This window comes from Falco peregrinus, chromosome 5 (assembly GCF_023634155.1).
Source record: "Falco peregrinus isolate bFalPer1 chromosome 5, bFalPer1.pri, whole genome shotgun sequence".
In the NCBI taxonomy this organism is placed as follows: domain Eukaryota; kingdom Metazoa; phylum Chordata; class Aves; order Falconiformes; family Falconidae; genus Falco; species Falco peregrinus.
In genome coordinates, this window is record NC_073725.1 from 18,481,422 (window position 1) to 18,506,332 (window position 24,911).

General features: G+C 40.7%; 2 protein-coding genes across 7 annotated transcripts in view; one reads left to right on the forward strand and one right to left on the reverse strand.

Annotated features, from left to right (window-relative positions):
- Positions 1-14,751, forward strand: part of FBXL2 (F-box and leucine rich repeat protein 2) — a 55,766-nt gene extending 41,015 nt beyond the window's left edge. For 2 of the 3 annotated variants that reach the window (XM_055803619.1, XM_027793716.2), the window contains 6 exons: positions 1,883-2,013; positions 6,049-6,109; positions 7,535-7,579; positions 7,865-7,921; positions 11,646-11,858; positions 12,813-14,751. In XM_055803619.1, the coding sequence (XP_055659594.1) occupies positions 1,883-2,013; positions 6,049-6,109; positions 7,535-7,579; positions 7,865-7,921; positions 11,646-11,858; positions 12,813-12,920 (615 nt within the window). In that variant the 3' untranslated portion in view covers positions 12,921-14,751. The remainder of the gene's footprint in view (positions 1-1,882; positions 2,014-6,048; positions 6,110-7,534; positions 7,580-7,864; positions 7,922-11,645; positions 11,859-12,812) is intronic. The other variant, XM_055803620.1, reaches the window with a different exon arrangement.
- A 178-nt stretch (positions 14,752-14,929) lies between these two features.
- Positions 14,930-24,911, reverse strand: part of UBP1 (upstream binding protein 1) — a 38,308-nt gene continuing 28,326 nt past the window's right edge. For 3 of the 4 annotated variants that reach the window (XM_055803616.1, XM_055803614.1, XM_055803618.1), the window contains 7 exons: positions 24,369-24,423; positions 24,083-24,176; positions 21,042-21,132; positions 20,257-20,366; positions 18,709-18,851; positions 18,091-18,142; positions 14,930-16,812 (listed from right to left, as the gene is read on the reverse strand). In XM_055803616.1, coding sequence (XP_055659591.1) covers positions 16,775-16,812; positions 18,091-18,142; positions 18,709-18,851; positions 20,257-20,366; positions 21,042-21,132; positions 24,083-24,176; positions 24,369-24,423 — 583 coding nt within the window. In that variant the 3' untranslated portion in view covers positions 14,930-16,774. The remainder of the gene's footprint in view (positions 16,813-18,090; positions 18,143-18,708; positions 18,852-20,256; positions 20,367-21,041; positions 21,133-24,082; positions 24,177-24,368; positions 24,424-24,911) is intronic. The other variant, XM_055803615.1, reaches the window with a different exon arrangement.

Here is a 24,911-nt window from a genome sequence, read left to right on the forward strand (position 1 = left end):
TAGATACTAAGTACAAACAAAAAAACCCCTCACGAGTGAAAGTATTTTTCCCTTTGAATTTTTTGAGTTGATTGATTGCTTGTACTACCTAGTTGCGTGTGCTTTAAAGCTCACTGGAGATGTGTCCTGCTTACTGTGGTTTACAAGCATGCTTCCAGAAGCAGCCAGGCTCTTTATGATGTAAAGGCTAGCACTGATTTTTTTACACAGCAGGTCTCCTTGTGCTTTGTATGATCCACACTTTAATTCTAGTGACTCTGTTTTATGGACCTTGTAAAGCTCCAGCAGTTATGGAGTGAACCGATACTAACTCTGGAAACTACACATCTGAAAGGTACCATCTTTAAAAAAGATTTTAGAAACTGGGGAGTTGCTGGCATTTTTTGAGCTCTCTTCTTTCTTGAGAGGGATGTAGGCATTGGAATCACAAGCAATTTCAGAGTGGAAAATTTTCAAAAATAACTTGAGTGCTTTGTCCATCTCCAGCAGCAGCTTAAAATTTACATGGTCCTTACCTCCAAAGTAGTTCCTTTTCCCAGTAATAGTCATGAGTATCTCAAAGGAAACAAGACAGTTCCAGAAAATAACATGTTTTTGGAGAGTCAAATGCAGAAATTACCCGATTGATGTTAGACTTTTAATTAAAACTTTTTTTTTTTTTTTTAAAGAAAAAGCTTATTTTCTTATCTGTAGGTGATGCAAATCCTTCTGGCTCCACAAAAAGAAGACTTCTAGTTTTCTGTCTAGAATAATTTTTAATTGGTAGAACAAAATGCAGATATAAACTTCAGGTGTTCAGAAGTGCTGCTATTCAATAGCTACTGCTATTTCTCATCACAGGATCAGAAAGGTAGTGTTTGTGGTAGTAGCCTCAGAAATCTACTGTAGTAGTATTAGCCTACCTAAATGAGTGGATTCTAACAGGAATGTGTATTTTCAATTCAAAATACAGTAGAGGCCTTTACTAGTATTGGAAGAGTAATGTTAGGCCAGTAAATAAAATAACTTGTTTCACCATGAAGGATTAGTCATTCAGCAGAAAAATTATTTTTTTAAGAGTTAGGAGTGGGAAGAAGAGAGAATACTTTCTCCAGAATAGAGGACCTGTAAACAAAATAACATTTGCATGCACCCCCAGTAATCTAGCTCCTGTTGCTATTTTGCGTGCAGCTGCATTGGGGCTATTTTTTTATTCATATTCCAAATTTAGAATTCCTTTTTTCAGAATATCTAGTACAAAGCAATTTTGAGAAATGAAAAACCCTCTTTTGAGTTAAACCTTCCAGCTAAAGACAACAGCATAGAGGTAGGGCAGATCTGGCTTTTAGATTTATCTAATGTAAAGAATGAATTGTATATAATTGTTTACCTGTAACTCTTGGTTTGAAAATTATCTGAAGGTGATGGATTTTTACCCTTGGGTCCTACTGCTCCAGTACAAAACAGGTAGTTAGCGTTCCTGCTGCTGAACTTGAAGCATTCTTTTGCACTATTACTGAATTTACACTGGAACAAAAGACCTGAACTCTACAAACATAAAAGCAGCAAGCCATCTCACGCAATGACAGCTACAATTAAAAAAAAAATAATGTGAAAATTATAAAGCAAAAGCGAAGTGAGACTGAGACAACAACAGACTGTCCCTCTGTGCTTCAGACTGCCTTTCAAGATCAATGGCAAAGTTCATAGATAAGTAGGAATTGCGCATGTTGATTATCTTCAGTGTTACGAATGAATGTGGTTTCACAATGGTATTTTTTGGTTGCAAATCCACAAGTTGCTCTGGCTATATACAATATATACAGTTCAGTAATATGACTTGATTTTTGTTCTTAGCTGATTCTTGATAATGGAGTAACTTCGACCTTCTTCTGTGTTGCAGCAAATTTCAGATGAAGGCATTGTAAAAATCTGTAGAGGATGCCATAGACTTCAGTCACTCTGTGTTTCAGGCTGTAGCAACCTTACAGATGCTTCTCTCACAGCACTTGGTCTAAACTGTCCAAGGCTGAAGTGAGTATGTCACGAGCATGTCGTGAGTATGTCATGTTGTTACTGGCCTGATCTAAGAAATTAACTTCTGAAGATAATCAGCTGATATCCACAGCTTTGCTTTAGCTTTGCGTTGTTTCCTTTACCTTTGCAACCAAACATTAAGTTAGAAGTACCATTTGAATATAAACTTGAGGGCTGGTCCGCTGTAGCTATTGTCCGAATGTAGTCCCCTGTATATTGGAAAAACAAGAATTAATATATGACAGATAAAACATGTTGAACCTAGCAGTTCAATTCTGTGCTTCCAGCTAAATATTTTAGGTACTAATTACAAGCCAGAAGAAAAGAAGATATAAAGCCCATTATTTTTTTAAAAGGTAAAAATATCTGCAGTTGTGTTGTCTTGTGCTGTTTGTACTCTGATGTGGTTTTACGCAGTCGTGTGTTGCAAAAATACAGCTGAATCATACTAGAGCATTGTATTTACAGATTTTATTATTAATGTGCTTTTAATATGCTCTGCAGTACATCCTGGCATTCTTAAACTCTGATATGGAGTGTGCCAATGTCTGTGCAAGCACTGAGGACTTACATTTATGGGATATGTTTTGAGTAATAGGGGCTCAGCAGTTAAAAATAATATAAACTTTTATATTGGTGTAATTTGCGTTAACGTGTATGCTATGATGGTAATCTCAGGAGGAGGGACAGCTTCAGCTTTAATAACGAAGCTCAGTCATGCAGCAGTTCTCTCCGTAGAGACATATAATTCTTCTTATAAGGTCTAATTTTAACGTAAATCAAACCAGAAGATTTTTGGCTGATGCTAAATTGCCATTTATGACAGGGATATGCAGGAGTCACAACTTGTACTTCAATCACATAAATGTAGATTGTAGAAATTAGGGAAAGCTACATTCAAATGCCAGTGTGCACTGTGCTGACATGCAGAGTTCCTTTAGTTGATTGAGTGAAAATAGAGCTTTTGTTACTGTAGAAAACGTGTCCTTAAGACAATTCCAGAATGACAGTCCCCTTCATGTAGCCGTTCATACTTACAAGAGCTTACGTGTGCCAGTGTTGGGGGCTTAGGAGTGTTCTGACACACTTGTGTTCCTTTGAAAGCAGTGCTGTTATTACTAGTCTTTTTCCACGTTTTCTCTCATTCTTTAAATTTAGAGCTCAAATTGGAAACAAAACGAGGTCTAAAGTGCTATTAGTTGTGCCGTTCTTTCCGAGGGCAGTACAACTGTAGCAGGAATTGACTTTGGTAGGTAAACTGTTAGCCCCTGTCTGTGCCACGAGGGGGAAGGCGTCTGCCGTTCTTCTCCGGTCAGGAGGAACAGTAGAAAAATGACCCTTTGCAGTGATTATGACAGAGGAGTGCATGATGGAAGGAGAGATGATACAGCTGGTTACATCTAGACTTTTGGGATCATGTATGGAAAGTACCAGATAAAAATTACTTTGGAAGTGAAAGGGAAACGTAATTCTGCACTTGTTTCTACCTTCTGAATGTTTCGGTGTTGCGTGTGAAAGAAAATTCTACTGCCTCTGTTGGACGTGCTGGCCCTGATAGGAAACCTTTGAGTATTTGCTGTGCTGTGCTACTCTTGCTTCAGTGTCTTGGATGTCCTGCTATGCTGCTTTCCACGATACTGCTGTGTTCTGCAGCTGTTACCACTCACAAATTACATCTCTTTGGGAAAAAAAAAGAAATAATCCTCAGCTTGACCAACTCCCTTCAGCTGTTTTTTTCCCCCCTCTCATCATGGCATAGCTGTCTCCTTATCCCTTTTTGTATCTGCTCATTTAAGTGCTTGATACCTTCTCTTTTTTCCTGTTTAGCACTTTTTGGTGTTAAAATACTGGTAGGTGTTTTGGTGAGGCTTACTGAGAAAAGCACTCATGAAAGTGTCCAGGTTGGTGTGTGAAAGTTAGGATCATACTGCCTTTAACCCCACCGATGTTCTCTCTCACCTGCTGCTACTTCAGCAGGAGCGAGGAGGTGCTGTGTGCAGAGACACTCCAGCTGTGCCCGAAAGGCAACACAATGAATGCAGCTGTGAGGTCTGTCTCAGAGACCAGCTCGTTTATAGGAGCAGGGAATCTGCTCTCAGATACCGTTTTGCCTCATCAGCTTCTGTACTAGGTACTTTGTCAGGAATCACTGGTTGGGAAATAAGTGTTAGCTGTATCTGGAAAAAAAGAGCCCTCTGTAATTAAGTACAATCAGTAAAACAAAGTGAAAAATTGCTCATTTTCCTGCTGGCCAGTGCCTTCCCACCTGTTTTTCATACTGGGGCCTGACTGATGCATGCATGTGTTATATATAGCTCGCTCTCCCCATTCTGTTCTTCTGACTGACTGCAGCCCCAAGTTCAGGAAAGCTATAGCTGCTAGTAGTCTTCTGGTTTCTTATCCCTCTGTTTCCATAGTCGTCTTTTCAACCAGATGTGCAGTAAGTAGCATCCTTGCTATTTTGCGTGCTGTGATTTCAGTTTTATTCCCCTCCTTTAAAGTTAGAAATTTAATGGGGTTGGGGATCCAATGTTTTTAAGTGTAGGTGGGGTTGAAAGCAAGTAATAGATGAAAGGAGTAAGAAGGGTAACAAATTTGGCCTGAATCATGGCTTTTTTTGGGGTGCTGAGTTTTTCCCTTCTTATTTGGTGTCCTGGGTAATTTCTGGAGTAGCTGAGAGTATGTTATGTTAGGTTGCTAGCTGCCCTTGATGGAAGGGCATGAAGTTCCCAAATGTGAGTCTGGAAAGAAAACCCAGAGGTGTTACAACCATCCATTTGGGAAGCGGTACCTGTCTTGTACCTCTCTGTTGGCTGTTCTTGAGTTTCCGTCATAGTTTTGAACCTTGAACCTTGTTGCTGACGAGCGCTTTGGAAGTGGTTTTCAAGGGTGTGTCCTGCAGAGCTGCTTACTTCTAAACTCGCAGCTGTCCTCTTGCTTTTGGCTTGGAGGAGACTGATCCAGTAAAGTTGCAGTCAGAGCCCCACATCCCGTAATTTGGGCTTGTATTTTTCTCATGCAGACAGCATGGCTTTTCCCGTTGCACTTTCTCTAGAGATAGAGGGCTTTCTAATGACCTCCTAAACCAGGGGAAGGATCTAGATGCCTCTTAAGTGTTGCCACAGCAGGAGGTTCTTTTGTCCACCTTTCCCTGCCTGCTCCCCACCATCTCCAGTACAGTAGTTTGCTGTGGTGAGTGGGTAAGTGGCGTTTGGTTTCTGCTGCTCATTACATGGTGCTGTGGTTTCCCCTTACTGATCTTGATGCTTAATTCCACCTGCAAAGTAAAAAGTGTTCATTAAAAAAAAAGAAGAAGAAAACAAAGATGACAAGACACTGCATGAAGGCTTGTTCCACATAGTAGTGGTGCTGTTTGGGGCAGTTGACTTCTGTTTTTGGTTTTTTTTGTCAGTGCTGCTTCCCAGTGCCTCTCAAAAGAGCATTAGGTTTCTCTTTCCAAAGCACTGTGTTATTTTCTTTGAGGTTGTGTTGGTGTAATTTGTTGTTTTTACTGTGGGCTTGGAGACGTTAAGCTCCTTGCTTTCTGGTAACTTGCTTTACTGTACTTCATGCAGAGGCTCTGAGTGAATTTCTAGTAAGCAGTTTCTCAGTTTTGTGGCTTCCCAACATCCTGTGTTTAGATAACAGGTTTTAGATGCAGGCTTTGTCAGCATTTTCCTCAACTCGGGGTTTATTCTTGCGTATCTTTCCTTAGATAACACGTGAGAAAACTTGAGCATTATGCTTACTAAAACAAGAGGTTAAAATGCACATAATTATGTATAATTTTTTTCCATTAAGTGTTAAGAAGATTTGAGGATTGAAGTTGATCTGTTTTGTGACTGTTAGAATCTTCTAATAAGCTGGCTCAAAAGTCTGCCTAGTGCTTTTTAATTGCAAATCACTGTGAAAAATAGGCATATATATACATTTGCTATTGAGAGCTTTAAATTGCAAGAGACAGATTTGTATCTCGGATGCATTTGCTTTTCTCTATGTTAATGTTTCCTTTAATATTTAAAACTTTTCCAGGATACTGGAAGCTGCAAGATGTTCACATCTTACAGATGCTGGTTTTACCCTTTTAGCACGGGTAAGGGTCATTTCAGAGGTTAGAGCTTGCCTTGTTTTCGTTGCTGCTGAGCAGCTGTGAATTGATGTAGTCCTGCTGGGAAGGAATATGAGAAGAAGAAAAATAAAGTAGGAAGAACCCAGTGGAGGAGGGGACTAAACAGTGGTTTCATTTCTGGATTATACTTAGAGCTGCAGTTTGATCTATTTTGCCATCTGTCATCGCACTTTTTACTTCGTTCTCTCTCTTGTTTTTTAGTATGTTTCACTTGCATTTATTATGCTTAACATAATTCCAGACTTGTGTTGTATATTCTAGCCAAATTGCCCCTATAAAGATGACGCACACCCTTGTGATATTTACACCCAAAAAATCACCATATAATAGATTATTTTAAGCAGACTTTTAAATTACAAAGATATTTACATGATACATTATAAACTATAAGCCCTTGTGCCCTGATTCATGCTGTAAATATGTAAAGTAAACATATTGATGGTATAAAATGCTTCAAGTTAGACTTGTATGCTTGCTGGGAATCTGAATACAAAAATAATACTCTCTAAACAGGAGTAATTTATGCTGCTGATATTTAGTGTGAACGAGAGGGGGGGGGGTTTCTAGCCACAGTAGTTAAACAGAGTGGTTTTGTAGTCATTCAGCAGTACAGCCTTGGGCTTTTGGTAGTTGCTTCAGGCCTGGTTTGGGGAGCTGGAAGTTAAACCACTTCTTCCTATTCTTGTAAAAAATGAGTTGGGGTTTCAGCTGAGCTGTGGCACCATGTGGGCTGCTGCGAGGTCACAAGGTTACATCGTTTTCTTGAAATTAGTCATGGTCAGATATTGAAAGCATTTCAAAAAGCTTGCTAGGGAGCTTGCTTTTATAAATGTGAAGTGCAACTTTCTCACAACCTTAAAGTGGACCCTATTTTAATATTTTCAGCATTCACTACCAAAGTAAATCGGTTTTAAGGGTTCATTTTAATGTATGATGGTGAAGAGAGATGTTCCGTGGGCTTAAGTGTGTTGCAGATTAGTTGAGTGCAGGCTGATGTATGCAGAAGTTGGATTCTTCTGTATGCAGATTAGTTAGCTTTAGTGCACAGGCCATAAATAGCATAGGTTTGAAATTCACTCTAAAAGGGGGCAGGGAAGCAGGGCTGGGTGAGTGCTGATACTTACTGTTCCCACCTTACGGGGCAAGGAGGAGATGTCTCACTTAGTAAGAGGAAGGCTGAAATGTAGAGGTTTGGGAGGGAGGTGGTGTATTGCTTTTGTTTTGAAAACATTTTTTGTCCTTTGGTGATCAAATACTTGAAGAGCTTTAGTTCACAGTATCCTCTTGGAAGCTGTATTATCCCGTATTACTAGGCCTGTGCATGATTTTATGTCTATATGTTGCTTTATTTCATCTTTTGTTTATCTGTTTGTTTTTTGTTTATTATAGAATTGCCATGAACTGGAGAAGATGGACTTGGAAGAGTGTGTTTTGGTGAGATTTTAATATGAAAAGGAATATTGAACATCCAGTGGAAGAGTGCAGTGCATTAGTGCTTTCAGTTAGATGTGCTTTGGTTTTTATTATACTGCTGTGTTTGTCATAGTAAGTAAAAATAATTATTGGGAAATTCTATAGAGGGAAGTACTTGAAGAGTGACTGGTGATTGGGTGTTTTTCAGAAATAACAGAACCTTCATCTGGTAGAGAAAGAGATACCTTGTTTGAGGGTTGACTCTCCTGCTGTCGCTTATGGTTGTCTGATTTCTTTTATTTCTAGATAACCGACAGCACGTTGATACAACTTTCTATACACTGTCCTAAGCTACAAGCACTGGTAAGTTTAACTCTTTGTGAACTTTAACATCCCTCAAAACCACACACATACACAACTCCTGCAGTACAAAACCAGGTTGTTCACCCTGCATCTAGAAGTTCCTGATGTAGTATGATTGCGTGCAAAATTTCATAAATATTCTAAAAGAAGCAGATTACTCCTAAAATATTTACATGCATTGTTTGATGATAAAATATCACCAAATCGGTGGGTAATAAGCAGGAAGCTTGTATTTCATGGTTAACATCCTTCATACCTGATTACTTAGTTCAGCTTATAGCGGTCAGAGCCTTTATAGATACTCTGAAGTGTTCCCTAATGGTTTTTCTTGGGGAGTATGACAGTTTACATAAAATACTGACTAAACAAAACCACCCAGTGATGATAAATGCAATTGGGAGTAAATTATAGAAGGCTTTTTTGACATAAACTTTTGAACGTAATTGGAGAGGATTGAGATGCCTTCAGTGGGGTACCCTGCTTGCTGTATTTCAAAGACCTGTTTTCTAAGGAGTGGTTGCTTAGATCTTTCAGAAAATCAAAACCAATTTCAGATGACATGAATTTGGCTGTTCTTCAGTCAAGGTACTATAAAATTACTAGACTCTCCTTACTATGGAGCTCCTGTATTGAGGGCCAGTTGTCCCAGAAGTGTAGATTTGTTATATACTACTTCAGGTCAGTGTGAGAGAACAAGTATCTTTTATAATCTGTCCTTAGATGGGATTAAAGGAAGGTTTGCTGCTTCATTAATTAAATTGTGTTATGATTAGTTAGTGTTACTCAGTGTTACTAAGGCAGCAACACAAGGAGAGATGGCTTTTTAAAAGGAGCGTGTTCACTGTTTTTTATGGCAGTTGTTTTTTATTTTTGCTTATTAGTTGTCTGACCTCATTTCTGTACCATAATTCTTAATGTTAAGCCAAACAAGAGTTGTCAGGAGATGCGGAGACATTTTTTTGGGACCCTTTCTGTTCTTCTGTAACAGATATGTTCTTGTATTGTAATTGCAATTGTAATTGTACTTGCAAGAGATCTTTTGTACCGGTTCTGCTGGTGCTTCACTAAAGATACCACAAAACCTTGTAATTTCCAAGTATTTTTCTGAACCTGCTTCTGTTTGCTGGCCTTTGTGTGTTAGCCCACAGACAGTGAAGTGTGGCATTGGTAAAATGGCATACCTTTTCTAAGGGAACCAGAAGAATTTATTTTTGTTTGTTTGTTTGTGTATATCCTGTGTGTAGGAAGGATACATACTCAAAGATTTTCTGGGTTAACAGTCGGACTTGATGATCTTAAAGGTCTTTTCCAACCTAAATGATTCTGTGTGAGTAAACAGTGATGGCTAAGAATTACGGACTAGGAGGTACCAAATACCCTAGGTGAACTAATCTTGATACTTCAAGTGTGAAATCACATACTGTTGATGGCTCTGTTAACTCTTGTGTAGCAGTGCCTTAGCGTATGTTTAGGTATGTTTGGAAACTCAGTAGACAGTGGAAATAAGCAAAAGCACTGTTAGACCAGTTATAACCATTAATCTTTGTCAGCATCAGAGTACTCACTTTATTACTTACTCAAGAAGTAATTTCTGGTGAAAGTGTTTAATAATTGTAAATTGAAGGTACTAGAGAAACTGTTGATACGATATTCCTGGAGATGAGAAGACAATTGAGTTCTTCAGTTAAGTTGATCATACTGTTTCTTACTCTCAGTGTATTGTGCCATATTTGATTTATACAATATACAGCTTTCAGTATATTAACAACAACAACAAAAAAAAGAATTTGACCATATCTCTCTATTCTAAAGATGTCAAGCAATTCTTTGTGTAAAATTCCACTTTATTAACGCTTTCTAACAGGCTTACAAAGTCAGAAAAACCATGTGGTTTAACACAAAATATCTATCATTTGGCATATTTGTTTTACAAACTTCTACGAACTCAGCTGTACATCCTGTATTGTCTTTTCAGTACCAAATACAGTGTCTCAGGAAAGCTGATTTTATAAGCTGCTTACTTCCTGGGACGGAAAACTCTTAATTAGCCAGCAGATTGCTGCCGTAGCCAACAGCTTCACATAACCTCCTGTCCTTCCTTGAAACAACAGGTCTATTATAAAAATGTTCTTTAACCCTGCAACTGCTGATGGTTTCCAGGCTGTGAGCCAAATCGAACGCTTGGAACACGCACATAAATGTGAGGTATAGGAGGGAGCTTTAAAGAGTTGATAGACTTTCGGAATGTAAACGTGTCGTAAGTTACAAGCGCTTCATTTCTGTTGTCTTTCGGGGACAGTGTGCACTACCCGTGGTGTTGCTTGGAGTCACTGCCAGCTGCTCACACTTGGTGAGCGAGTAGAAGCGGACCAGCTGGAGCTGAAGGGAAGCTGCGGGGTGGCTCCTCTGCAGCTCAAGGGGAGTTGCAGACCTGTCTCCCAGCCTCTTCTCTGGTTACTTGTCCATCCTGTTGAGCAAAGGAGACAAAAAATTGAGGGGCAAGTTGTTCTAAAGGGCAGGGCAGACCACCCGTGTGTCTGGTAGCAGGCAAGAAATGCTCCTGACTCTAGTGGAGGTGAAATAAGGGTGAGGCTGGGAGTCCTCAGGCTTCCATGTCAGGCTGAAATGAAAGAAGACGGATGTGTCGTACCGAGGGAAGGGAAGGATTACGTGGTTGATTCAGATGATTGGCGGGAGGTACTTTTGAGCACTACTGTTTGCTTACCCTGAGTTAAAACGCGCTTTTGGATTGCTGCAAGTGTTTCTTCACCATTTGCTCTCTGAAAAACGCTTGGGGCAAGGAAACACTGCTTGAGAACCGGTCAAAGCAAGGAGCTAGCTCAGAGCCCAGTGCGAGAGGAGTAGAGTTCATAGATCCTGCACATTTCTAGTGCAGAAGACTGGAGAGCATTCATTTCACTGTGACAAAGAGTGTTTTTTAAGCCTCCTCCAAGGAAAATCTGTTTCCTGTTGTTGTCATCATCAGTGCTTCTCCAAAAGTCATGAATTCCCTAAAGGAACCAGGAAGCTGCTTTATGTGGTGCTGCTGCCTGAGATGCTGCAATTTTTTCCATGCCCTTGAAATACAAGAGTGTTAAAGAACATGCTGGAGAGAATTTTTTTGTTTGTTATGCTGACTGTGGCAAAAAAGATTTGCTCCTGCTGCACAAAATGTTTATTAATCCTTGTATGTGTAGCCTGAGGTGCTAAGCACTCATGTTTTTTTGCAATCATCTTTTGGCAAATCAGTCCGGTCTCATTGTTCTGTATCTCTGTGGATTTGCACGGGCTCGGTCCTGGGTTATACCTAGGAAAAGACGGTAGCTGTGAAACAGCTGTGTTAGACCATTTATAACTCCTGTCAGTAGATTCTCATCTATTTCTGTATGTTCTTGAGCAACCCTTAAAGTTATCGCCTCTTCCTGGCATGGCACACGTGCCGTTTGCACCCATTGGTGACGGAGGTGCATGACAATTGGAACAGAATTCCCACATTCACGGAGAGCAAAGGGGCCTGAGGAGTTTTGCCGGCTATGTGTGTGCTGCGACACCACTCGTTTTGAAGCAAAGTTAAAACCAAAGTACGGCCATGTTGTGAAGCGGAGCTGTTCCTTCTGTTACTCTTTGTGACTGTTTAATCGCTGGAATGAAGGAGGTTGAAGAGGACTTCCGAGGTTTAGAGGGGACTGAGTGATGTCGTTAACCGTTTGCCTCTCTGTTTCAGAGCTTATCTCACTGTGAATTAATCACTGATGATGGGATTCTTCACCTGAGCAACAGTACGTGTGGTCACGAGAGGCTGCAGGTACTGGAGCTTGATAACTGTCTTCTCATCACGGATGTGACTCTGGAACACCTGGAGAACTGCCACAACTTGGAGAGAATTGAGCTGTACGACTGTCAGCAAGTCACGCGAGCTGGAATCAAACGGATCCGAGTACGTGTTTGCGGACTTGTTCCGGTGGGAATGCCCGAGCTGTTGATAGTGCTTGAGGTTGCATGGATCTCACCAATGTCCCAGGCAAGGAAGGATGGAAAAACAGAATCTGAACATGGTTCTGTTAGGTCCGCGCCCCTAGAGACTAAACACAGCTTGTCCGTACGGGCAGCAATAATTGTCTGTTTATAACTGACGGCACTTCTGCTGCCGGGGTGATGAGTGTCGGTCTTCTGCTTTCTGTATTTTTCAAGTACAGGTTTGTTTTTAGGGCTGGGTAGTGGTACTCTGTAGCTTGCCTAAATACACGTTAATACACAGGGCCAATAGCACAACATCTGTGCGGACGTTTTGGTTGGTGGGTTGTAGTGCCTTCAGGCCCTGGAACCCAGCCACAAACCCTTCCGCCACGTACCTCCCCTCTTGGGTCAGGGACCCCCTACCTCAGGGTGGGGGTGGGAGGGCGGTGCCTTAGCCTTTCTGTTGGACGTGTCCCAGACTTGTGTCCAAACGCTTCTGCGGTTGGAGAGCTCATCCCCGACAGTGACTGTCGAGGGCAGGTGCCCAGTTCTATTCCACGCTGCTCTCCAGGGCGAGAGCAGCAGGGCGGAACATGGGAGACAAGATGCAGGCGAGCCCGCTGCAGTGGCCGCAGCAGAGCGTGTGCCTCTCCCGGCGGGGAGCGCGCTGGGCCGCCCGGCGAGGGCTTTGTTGGGTGGTAAGTGGGAGCCCCGAGCAGGCGAGTGCCCAGACGGGAGCCTGCCTTAGCTGGGTGGCACGGGAGAATTACGTGTCAGGAGACGACAGCTTGCATAGCATCAAGTGTACGCACACTCTGTTTGGCTAACCAACCTTAACGAGAGCCTGCTTGCTAGTAACGATTGAGGCGTACTCCTCCTTTTTACTAGTTCCGTTCCTTTCTCTCCCCTCGTAATGCGGACTTTTCATCCACAGGCTCATCTACCTCACGTGAAGGTTCATGCTTACTTTGCTCCAGTAACTCCCCCTCCCTCGGTAGGAGGGAGCGGACAGCGCCTCTGCAGATGCTGTATTATCCTTTGACAGTAAGTGCAACCCACACAGAAAAATTTGTTGTTGTTGTTGAAGAAAAGAATGGGACTGCGAGTCGGTGGAAGGAGTCGGTTTCCTGACAGTCCCAATGGTGGTGTTTGGTCATCCAGTTTTGTGATAAGAAAAGCATTTTTTTTCCAGGTAAAAATCTTAACGTAATGTGCAGCTGTGGATTAAGTTGGTGATGCTTCGGTTTGTATTAGTAACTCCTTCCTTCTGTTGGCATGAGAACTGAAGTACCGTGTAAACTGTGCGGGCATTTCAGCGTAGCAGCTACGTGGTGAAAGGCCACTAAACTTGGAAGTTAATTTGCGTCTGTAAGCACTACTCAGTGTGAAGTTCTAAAGTAACGTGAGGTTCAAGTCCGTCACACCTCGGAACTGAACCTGCTGTTCTGTAATATACACGACAGATTTCAGTATCAGGTTTAAGGACAAATCAGCTTTAGCAGGTGTTGACCAAAAAACGCAAGGTAATCATGAGCTCTTACAGCAAAACAGCTTGGACTTTTTCATGATTCAGCTTCGTATTTAATTACGTAACAGGACATAATAGGTCATGTCAAAAGGTAAGCTAGTACCTCAAGGTAACTATATAAATAGAAATACCCTCCAAGTTTTTGAACTTGGTTCAGTTGAACTACATGTTAGTGTAAGGTTTGCCCGTCACTGAAGCACGTTTGATGCCCAACGCCATCAGCCTTTAAAAGGGGTGAGAAATCCACCGTGGTAGAGCTCGTGCACTTCTCGTGACCGGCTGCCACCGTCTGAGACGGTGCTGCCTGCGCCCCGTGTCCTCAGCCGCCTCCTCCCTTTGCAAGGAAAGAACGCGGTGGCCTTAGGCAGAGGGTGCGTTACTCGTGCTTTTCTGCACATGAGGAGTGGAAACCAGGTTCAGTTACAGGAACTGTGGTGGAGCAAGGAGTTCTGAGCTGGCTGTCCCCACCCGTCCCAGGGACACAGCAAGCAGAGGGGCTGGAGTTGAACCGAACCAAACCAAACCTGTGGGTTTCAAAGGTAGAAAGCCAAACTCTTCACATTTGGGTTATTTAAGAAGCTGTCAACTTCTGAATGATGATAATAATATTAATAAAAACTATGTATTAACTCTTAAGGCCATGCTTTCATCCTTAGTTTTTCAGTGCTAGAGGATTAGATAAACTTTTTTATATTAAGCAACTTAATTATCTGAGAGAAACTACTCAACAGTTCAGAAAGCTTTTCTGTGTAAGATTGATCGTGTGCGTATATGTTTTAAGAGGTCAGGGCCTGTGTGTTTACTGAAAATTAATAGAAATACTGGTTTGAAAAGCAGTTGGAGAAGCTCCTACTGGACAGTACTGCAATTTCCCCCCCAAAATTTTAAGCTACTTCATAAAAGCAGCGTGAACATGAAGAGACTTGTACAGATACCAACAGCCGGGTTGCGTTCCTGCTCCACAGACGATGGGGAGGGGAAACTGAGGCCTCATCTTTAAGGCTACAGCTCGCAGCGCAGTACCTGGTTTTCCTTCCTACTACAAAACAAGCCGATCAGGGCTTGCTTTGCACAGGTAGTGGAGCAGTGTTGTTACAATCGTACTTAATTACAGCCGTATCTTAATGATGGAACGCTTGAGAGTTTTAAGCAGATTTTATTCTCAACTGTGCCAGGAAAGTCAGTGGTACCAGTATGTCAAGACGTGTTGCCTTTTGTTGGCTCGTTTTTTTTCTAAGAACGTAACGAACCTTGTAAGTCTATTGCATTAAAGATGTACAAAACCCAATGGAACCTACTCTGATATACACTCTTAAATAAAGAATCAGCTGATGTCAAATTTGAATTTGTTTTGATTATTTCAAGTTAGGTTTTCCAGTAGAAGCAGAAGCTCTAGGGGTGCGCGCTGCCGTTACTTACCTTTACCTGCTGTTACGGTAAGTCTTGCAGTTAACCTGAACCTTAACGACAAGAGTAGCTCTAATGTACGGGGGCGGGGGGGAGTAAACAAAAAGAAAAGCACATTTACAAAATTATTGAAAAACATTTATTATACTTAAATTGAAATGTGTACATCTTATTAAAAAACAAAAGCAATTTGCTGGTGCCATAATTTAATTCCAATTTCAAGTGAGCTGGACAAACTACTGTACAACTTTCAATATTCTTTAAAATTAGATATTTGGATACTTTCTAATCAAGGATTTTTCCACTTTTTTATAAAACATTTGGATTTGAATACGGTATGAGCTGAAAAGACACAAGTGTCAGTTCAAGAAAATACTAGGACCAAACAATACCCAAAGATGAAGAAACTTAAAAACATTACTGTCTATAAGTACATGAAGTTTTACTTTCAGTGCAGAAAAAACAAAACCAGGAAAAAACCTCTAGCCTTGATGAATTTAGATTTTAAAAATTTAGAAGCAAAGAAGCTTTTCTGCTAAGCACTTGAGCCAGAAAGAGGGAATGAAAAAAAAAAAAAAAAAAAATCAACGTTGCTTTTCTTCATGCTGTAGTAGTTGTTTACACTGAACCCTGCAGCACAAGAAGCGAACTATTCCCAAGCCCTTAAGCCAGAGATCAAGGGGGAACTTCCCAAAGGCACCAGATGACAGCTACGGAACCGTCGCTCAACGCCTTTTGAAATACTCCCCTCCAAGTACCTACCAGTTGAAACTTAACGTTAACCTAGGAAACGCTGCGCCGTGTTTCTACAAGGAATATCCAAAATATTGAAAAAGCACATTGTCTGTTTCAAAGAAAAGTCAATATTTGGTCATACGGAAGAGGCACTGGAACAGCTGTACAGCATGGACCGGAGGGCGGAGAAAGGTCAACAGAAAAGGTAAGATACGTGTCCGTAACAGCAACTACAGCAAGGCCTTTAGCTGCTGGGAAGGAGACGTAGATGGTGTATATTTAGTGTTTCTTAAGCAATTTATTTGATGTTGCGGAAAGCTATGACAGCCCTGTGGTGCCAGTGGGTCATCTTCCCTCATCAGCATAATTCCACTAAGTCATAAAAATCCGCCTCCCACGGCTACTATTTTGAAACCCACAATTTTACAAGCAAAGAGTTAAACTGCAGCAGTGCTCCGCAGAGAACCTAGGAAACTAAACGTAAAGGATGCATAGGCAATTCTTTTCCATTAAATTCATTAAAGCAAAACACAATTACTTGGTACCCCATAGGATTTATATTAATCCCTCCAATAAGGTACTATTGATAATGCAGTTTGCTGCATGCATATATTGCATCTGTCTAGGGCTTCTTAAAAGCCCTGTTCTGGCATTTACACTTCTTACATACACTCTTATACACAATTTACACGGGAAGCTGTTTTGACAGCTTGACTCTCAAAGACCCGACAACCTGATCACTATCCGCTTAACTACTCATCTCCACACAGATTAATATGTGCTCTGCTAACATCAAAAAATAAAATCAGCGTAAGGTACAAGCAAGTAATAGACAAACTGGCACAGAAAGGTAAATGCCCCAAAATAAGTTTACATTCATCTCCAACTGGATACAGAGACTAGAAAAGCAGCAGCGCTTCGCTCTAGAAACTGTATCTACTGGCCGTAATTTGCCTTATTTCAGTAAAGGGCAAGCACCTTTGCTTACATTGTCTCCCCTGCCTGTACGTAAGCTGTCATGGCATTATACCTCTCATGAGGACACTTAGCTATGGCAGTGATAAGAAAGTTCACCTCTCAAACAGCTCATTAGAAAGGTCATTTTGTGTTTTCAATATGAAACATCTTATACGGTGAAGCTAGATCCTAAGGTTTTGGATGATCTTCATGATCTTGAGGCAGGACTTCATTCTGCGACGGAGTATCAGTCTAGCAGTCACGTGACATCATTTCAAAATTATATGGAAGCCTTCACCATTTTCAGCTGAAAAAGAAAAAAAAGCATCTGTCTTTTGTAAACAGAATCATAAATAATACTGGCCAGCGCACCAAAACGTCCAAGTACGAACCTGGTTTTTACTGTGTGCAAGTGGTTCATTACTCCTGCGAAATTAACTCGAAACACATGCAACACCAGTAACTTGCTATTCAGACTAAACGCTTGAAGAGTAACTTTTAAAAAACCTCTTTGGTGTGCAGTTATTTCTGAACTCTTCCTGTTACACATGGAACCCCCCTCGTAACAGTGACAGTGTCATAGAAAGATGTTAACTTCTGCAAGGCTAATATAAATCCTTTGTGTATGTTTTTAATCACCTATTTTGTGATGCTCAGCCTTAAACTAAAAGCCAAATGGAGACAGTTGTGTTTTTTTTTTTTTAAAAAAAAAAGAAACTTGCGGGTTTTATGCTTGGAAGTGAGCAGTGCCACCACAGGGCGTAGCAACTGGGACCAGAGGGGTCTCTCAATCACTAACCGCATGGATAGATCTAGTAATACACGGAACAATTAGTTAAGATGCTGATAAAGCGACAGAGGCTTTAAAAATACAGCTCATCTACAGCAAAACCAGAGCTTTTAAAAATTTCCTACTTATGCCGAACAAAAATGTTCTGATTAACAATTGGTAACTGGAACTGGAGCTTCGAAGCTGGGGACAGTTCCTGTAGGTGAAGTTTGCACGGATTCAGACTTGCCCACCGATGCCGGCAATTTCCTGGCACCTTTTACCAGAAATAAGCCGGACTCCTAAGAAAGCACAGGGGCGGGGGTGGGAGTGGGGTGGTGGGGAAGAGTTTGCTGAAGAGGATTATTTACTAGCAATGAAAGAATTTTATACTCTGTTCTCTCAGGACTCTGAGAACATTCGGTTTCTGAACTTCAGAGGTACTACAGCCAAGTTTTTTTAACTTTTTACATTTCTTTTGAAATTTCACCATTCTCGGCCGTTACTAACAGCAGGCACTGCACAGTGATGGCTGGATGGATTTTACATGAGGTTTGTTACCAAGTGCTGCACTGGTTCTGAACTGAAAGCCTGGGGAAAAGACTGAGGTGCCACGCAGAGGCCGAAAGGTCTGGCTAAGAGAAGAGGAACTCGCAGATTTTTTTAAATTTTGGGGGTTTTTTGCCAGTCAGCCTTCACTAGCTCTGCCGTTACTCTTTGCTCAGGGAAGATTTACTAGAATAGCGTTCTGCTGCAAAGGCAGCTCCTTGGCAGAATAAACAATTTTGTTTTGGACTGTCAGAAAAGACACTGTACCTTTTATTGTGGTGAATAAGAAACAACTCTCATCTTGAAAATTTTGAACCATCTACAAAAAAATCAGAAATAAATACATCAAAAAATAAACACAGCCTTTTATAAGCAATTGAAAATTTTTGGTTTCATTCAGCAAATGACAAGCATATACCAAATCAAATCAAAATACATTTGCTGTCAAAATACTGCTTGTTAATCACATGACAACCATTTGGGAGCCTATTACTGCTGGCTGTGTTTATGGAACTCTAAATACGTGTCACAGATGCTTGAAGAGGAGGAGTTCAACAGCATTTAAATGCTCCCTGCCATTAGGCATGTTCAAAATAAATGCATATTAAATAACGACTGCCGCATCTCAGAACTATATAGACCAGCTGCCTTTCTCTTCTCTTAATCTGAATTTAAGCATCTTAATCTGAATTTAAGCAGGCAGAGGAAGAGTGACATTTAAAAGGATCCTTCTGCTTATTTTAATGTAAAGGAAAAAAAATACTCTAAAATGTCAGAAAATAAGAGTTGCATTATCAAACAGAAAAAGCAGTAACAAAGAAGCGAGCGTAAGAAAATCTATAAAATCATAAATAAAATTTGACAAGGAAATAAAATTTCCATTACCTGATCACTCACAAGAATGTGGATGCCTGTGGGACCCTGTCTGTAAACCTGGTTGATCTGATGCAAAGGAATATTAAATGCCAAAGCAAGTTTGCGTGTGACTTCCGAGGCTGCCATTTCTTCCAAGTAGATTGCATGATAAACTACAAGAAAAAAAATTATTTACATAAGCATGGTACTGATTGATAACATATATGAAAAAAATCTGAATTTGTTTCCACCCCAACTTTAAAAAATTTGAAAAGCTAAAAACCTTTACTTTACTCTCCCCCTGTTCTCACTAAAAAGTATGAGCTGCCACGACTTTTCTTTCCGAGTCATGAGCACAACTCTGAGACAAGGAGGCGGCTTCTGTTTGCTCTGATACTGAAGGGAACTTCCACCTTTTTTCCTGTACCCCGCACAAACAGGCACAGCCATGTCAAACACACTTACGTGGATCTTTAGAGTCACCTAAAGATAACCTGGGAAGTAGTTTTGGACCACCTCAGAAGCAGCAGGTAATTAATCTGACTTAGCCTAATACACTTGTTTTAAATAGGGATGTAATTTTTTTGTGGGGGGGTAAAGAAAGCCTTTTGCAACTGTGTGAATAAATTTCCTACAGATAATCTCAGAGCCGAAGGGTGGCGGGGCGGGGGAATACAACAAGCAAACAAACAGAACAGTAAGACAAAGTAGCTATTCAGTTTGATGCTGTATTTACAGTTCCACAGCTTTATTTAATTGTGCTGGAAGCCCTTGGCAGCTCTGTGTTTGCACATTCTTCCATCCCAAACCAAAGACTGAAGATATCCAGAGGAAAAATACGTATTTGACAGAGACAGTATCCTATTCATAGATCCTCCTCCCGCTCAAGTCTTGCATGGAAAACACACCATGATTATTCGAGCAGCAGCCTCTACAGATTTCAGTTGGCTGGGGAAGGAGGTCTCTTCACTCAAAGCCAAGATCAAGAAAAGAACCATTTCAAATAGCTCCATTCTCTTAACTGCACAACTGACATGCATTTACAATTAAATATGAAGTTCCCATCTGTGTTGGAACAACAGCTATTTATCAGGAAAATAATACTAAAACCGTCAGCCCGTACACTTCTTGGCTGTCTTCCCTCCTCCAAGCTCTACCAGTTTTAGTTCAGTTGCACAGAAAACGACAGCAAAACCTAACAGACAGGGGGAAAGGATCAAGGTGCTTGATTTGCACGTAGCTTTTACAGGCGCCTACATTTATCTGGTTAATACCATGTCTGCAACAACATAGCACAGCTAATTTGAGAGCTCCTTAATTATCTATCATGGAACTACAGTTGGTTTTATCAATGGGCTGAAAAACATCAGTGATTCAACCTTGAGAGGTTTTAAGGTACTGTTCATCCCCTGCAGTGTTAAAAGAGCGACATCGTCGTGCATACAGCTTGCTGCGGTTTCTCTGCACCCCAGAAACAAATTCAGCCTCTCCACTATTCTTTTTTCCTTCCCATCTATCTTTGGTTTAGACTTTTTAAGATACAAATGTCTTCAGCTAAAAGACCCCTATGTGCCATACCATATATTGCACCGTTGCTGCTATCACCGTTGCCTGCATCTTGTCTTTCCAGTTGTATGCTCCTTAGTGGCTCCTGACAGACATAGATGGTTAAACGGGGCCTCACAGACCTGCAAGTCAACGAAATCACATGTCAGAGAAAAGGCTACTTGCCCTGGAACTACACAAGATGATATGCCACAAATGTGGATTTGTTATGTGAATCCTACGCTTGAAATGTTTTCTTCCACGGACCAAAAAAATATTACAAAAATCACTATAATGGTAGGTGGTCTCTCATATGCTACCGCATTTAAGCAAAATTTCAATCCAATTCCAAATGTTGGAATCCTGGAACATAACTGCTAAGTAACAGCAACAATTCTTACATATAAAGGTCAATGGTAACAACAAATACCCATTTCAGTCAGAACCACACACATCACCTGGGATGCTGTCTACTCAACACCTGTAGCCCCCAAAAGCCTCGGGTGTTCTGACCTCCCCTAAACAAGAAGTTTTGTGCCTTGGCAACAAATCCATCTATTTCCAAGAAACTGGGAGCGCCCAGCGGCATTGGTACCAGTCTTACAGCCTAACTTTGAACTCATCAAGTGCCTGCGCCTCCTCTGGGGTCCGCACAGGAGGGTCTTTTTAAACATACTGCTGCCCCTTCCTGAGACAGCTCACACAGGCATCGACACCCACCCTGATACTGACTTCCCAGACCCAGTTCTAAGGACAGGGGATTCCAGTAAATGACAGAACAAAACCCACTCAACTCAACCTCACATTCAACACACTACCTGGATTTCAGTGCATTGTATAGCCGAATGCCATCGGCTGGACCACAGATTTGTACCAGGTCTTCTCTTGTCAGCTTTAATAAATCAGCACCTGGAAAAACACATGAGGATTTTATGAAGATTATTTTAGAACATCTATACTTTCTAGAATAAATCGTATGTTCATTTAAAACCAAGAATAACAAACTCCGCTATTATAAAAAAAGGAATCCTGCAAACACAAGCAAGTAAAATCTAGAATAGGCACTAGCTAGCACTGAGAAAAAAATGACCAGTTTTCCAAAGGTGGTTAGTTTCACTTGATGGCGTTCACGTCTTTGAGAAAGCACTAAGCCTGCAAGGCACACTATTTCTATAGAGCCAGACAAACGCTCGGTATCAAGACGATGGCTTTCAAGTTTTAACTGCTACCCAGATTAGTCTATTTTGAACACACGCAAAATACAGAGCAAAGATACTTGATGGTTTCTCAGTGAATCATCCCAGGCATTCAACTAACACGTCAGATGCCCTATGTACTGAGGTTACTACAATGTGCTCATTTACAGAAGATCCTGCTGAGGGCTGGCATCACGAAACCAGTGTGGTCAAACAGCAGCAGCCTATGGGGTGAATCCTGGTTGTGGGATACTTCCATCCAAAAGCAGGTGGGTTTTTTTTTCTAATGATCCTTGGAATAAGTGATCTGTGAAAATAACTGCTTCCCAGAACATTAACTTTAGAAAAGGAAGCTTCAATAGAAGATACTAAGCAGATCTAAACACAAAATGGAAGGAAGGATCCTTCTTAGAAAGGATACCTCCTCAGGCATGGGTGTCAACAAAGGAAACAACCGTCTGAAAAATCAGTCGCTATACTAGAGTGGGAGGACAGGAAAAAAATTATAGTGCTTATTTGTGAAAATACTCCACAGGCAATCTAGGAATGCATAGGTAAAAGCCAGCAAAAATAAATTTGTCATCATAGCCATTAAATACTATAATAAAAAACCAACACCATACCTGAAGAAGTATACTAAAAGTTACATACACTACACCTCTTCCTTCAAAAAAAAAAAAAAAAAAAAAAAAATCTATCAGCCAGCTAGCATCTGACTTCTATAAACATATAAAAATAATAATGAAAGAGGAGAACCGTTCAGAAGTTTTCCAAGAGTCTTTGTCAGAAATTTGGTACCGAGTTTACCGAGCAAGCTTTGCAATTAAAACACACACACCAAAAAAAAATTACAACACAAACCCAGCAGCAGCGGCAGCAGCAGAATGAACAATCAATTTCCAACACTGCAAGGGTTGACTAGAAAATACTGTGCTTTTCCATTAGGTCCAGGGTATTTAAAATAAAAGCTAAGGAGCTTTTATTTTATATTTTATATTACACATTTTATATGCAAACGAAGGAGCCTCAGTGTGTCAGTCCTGATGAGCAGGTCGATGCTGCTGGTGCCAGAGAAGCTTGCCGCAGTGCTGCCCACTGCCGTACAAGAGCAGGTTGCTTTGCTAGAAGGTGCACTGAGCCACGCTGAGGAGGGAAACCCAGGACGAGTGCCAAGCGGTTCTTACATATTGCAAATGTTATTTTGGGGTTTTCTTCCTCATGGAAATCATGTTCTTATGTGCCAAAAGCTTTCCAGAGGCCTATCATCTCAATGTGTGGTCAGTTTTTATTTGCAGAAGTCATACTGCCTATGTATAGCAAAATATTGTGGACTCCTGGGATCTCAAAATTTTAGTTATTTATATTGTGTTGCTGTATTATTATTAGCAGTAGCTTACAAAAATTTAGTTATTGCTGCCCATATTGATGTCATTGGAACTATACATAAATAATTTTTATCAACACCGTGTTTCCATACTGTTTGCTGAGGACGGTACTGCGAAATACTGGGTCATTCATTAGTGAGATTGCATAACTTCCTTCCTCGGGGTTGGATGACACCTTCACAGCTCATTCAGAAAGGCTAAACGAGTTTATTTCTCAGAACTTGTATATCATAGAAGAAAACTATGCATTTTAGGCAGAACATATTAGGCGGCTGCAAAGAGAATTAATTACCTACAGAAAAGATGAAGTGAGTCTTACAGATGTCAAGACCACCACATTAAAGCATCTGTACGTCAGGGGGGCTGCAATCCTTACTAGATGGAATTAAGAGAAAGACAACCCCAGCCAGGGAAGATGCCTGGTACAAAGGGAATTCTGGCAGAAGCATGAGCTAAGCTAAGAGGCAGGTGTCATCCATCATGTTCTCCCCATCATGTGTCACCAAAAAAAACCTGAGAAGGAACTCTACTCATGGTGTGTACTGTGTCATGCCACCCACTGCACAATTCCGCAGAAGATGAAAGAAGCAAAGAGCAAACCACAGCCCCAGACAGTGCACCTATTGCCGTTTCTTGCTTCCATACATACAGTGGAAACTACACTGACCCACACTGAAGGAAGAGCAACCAGATACTCTGCTGAAATGAAAAAACACCCAGACAAATACAGGTAAGTAAAGGAATTCTCCCGTTGCATGGCGCTGAAGCAGAATTCAGTACAAAAAAGAACTTGCTGTTTCTATGAATTAAGACTACTATCCACAGCTTCGGAGTTCGGAAGGATGAAAGCTTCATATACTACAAATAAATCTAACTCCTATGAAAAGATCTGACGACATGGGGCAGATGTGAACAAGTTCTTGCACTTTCTTTGAGATCATTGCCTACTGGCTGCCATTAGGAAACAGCATGGAGAAAGAGCCTGCTGGTCTGACTCACCAAACTCGTCCGTTTTTCTCAAAAGGACTGGTCAGGGATAAAATGCTGTTGGAACTATCATCAAGAAAAAAGAATTTAGCTTCGCTTTTGGCTGTTAGGCTGGATTTGTACCAAACAAAGTAGAAAAAAAACACCTTACGATGCAAACTCGACATTTAAGAAGCAAATTAGTAAATTACAATAAATATCAATGCAATTTTGGTTTTAGAGAATTGTTTTCCCACACAAAACTTACTCACTGACATCAACACTCTAAATAAAAAAGCAAACTACAGATACCTGAGAAATTTGAAAAAAGCCTTGTATAGGTAGAGAACCTATGCTTGAGCAACCATTGCTGAGTTTCCTGGATTGTGGCTGAAGGATGAAGCTGCTGCAAGAAACAAGATTGGACATGACTGGATATTAAAAACAACGCCAAAACCAAAGACAAAACCATTGAAAAAAATGTCCCTTAGCTAAACACTTTCCCAGTACCTATTAATACCAAGATATGTATAAATCAGATGTTCTGACACAAATACACAAATATAGACACAATCAATACCAGAAAGCAAATACTCACATCTCCAGACCCTTGAGAGGTTCCATCTCCTTGATGATTTGGGGAGGAAGAATTGCTACAGATAAGAAAAGAGCATTACTAGAATTTTATTAAGCAAAATATTTAAACATCAATGAAAAATAACTTGGAATTCCCAAAACAATAAATATCACTGTTGAAAGACAAATTAAACACTGCGTAGAGCAAAGTTCAATTAAACTCGCAAGATTATCACACTTCAATATGCAAGTGATCTGGTTCCTATTCCATGTACTCTTTTATCAACTGCAGAAGCAGCTTTACCACCACTCAGGAGGTTATATGGCCACATAACTGTCTTAAAAGGTGACCGAGGAAGAGGTAGTAAAATACAAGGCAGACAAAACAAAAGCATATAGATGAGACAATACCACTGTAAATCATCCATTGAGCGCACAAGTTTGATCACAGTAGGTTAATTAAGGCCTCAATACAAAATGAATGTTTTTACCAATACAATTTCTGTTGAAAATCTTGTAAAGATAATTGTCAGGGGTTTCCTTGCAAATTGTATTAATTGTATAT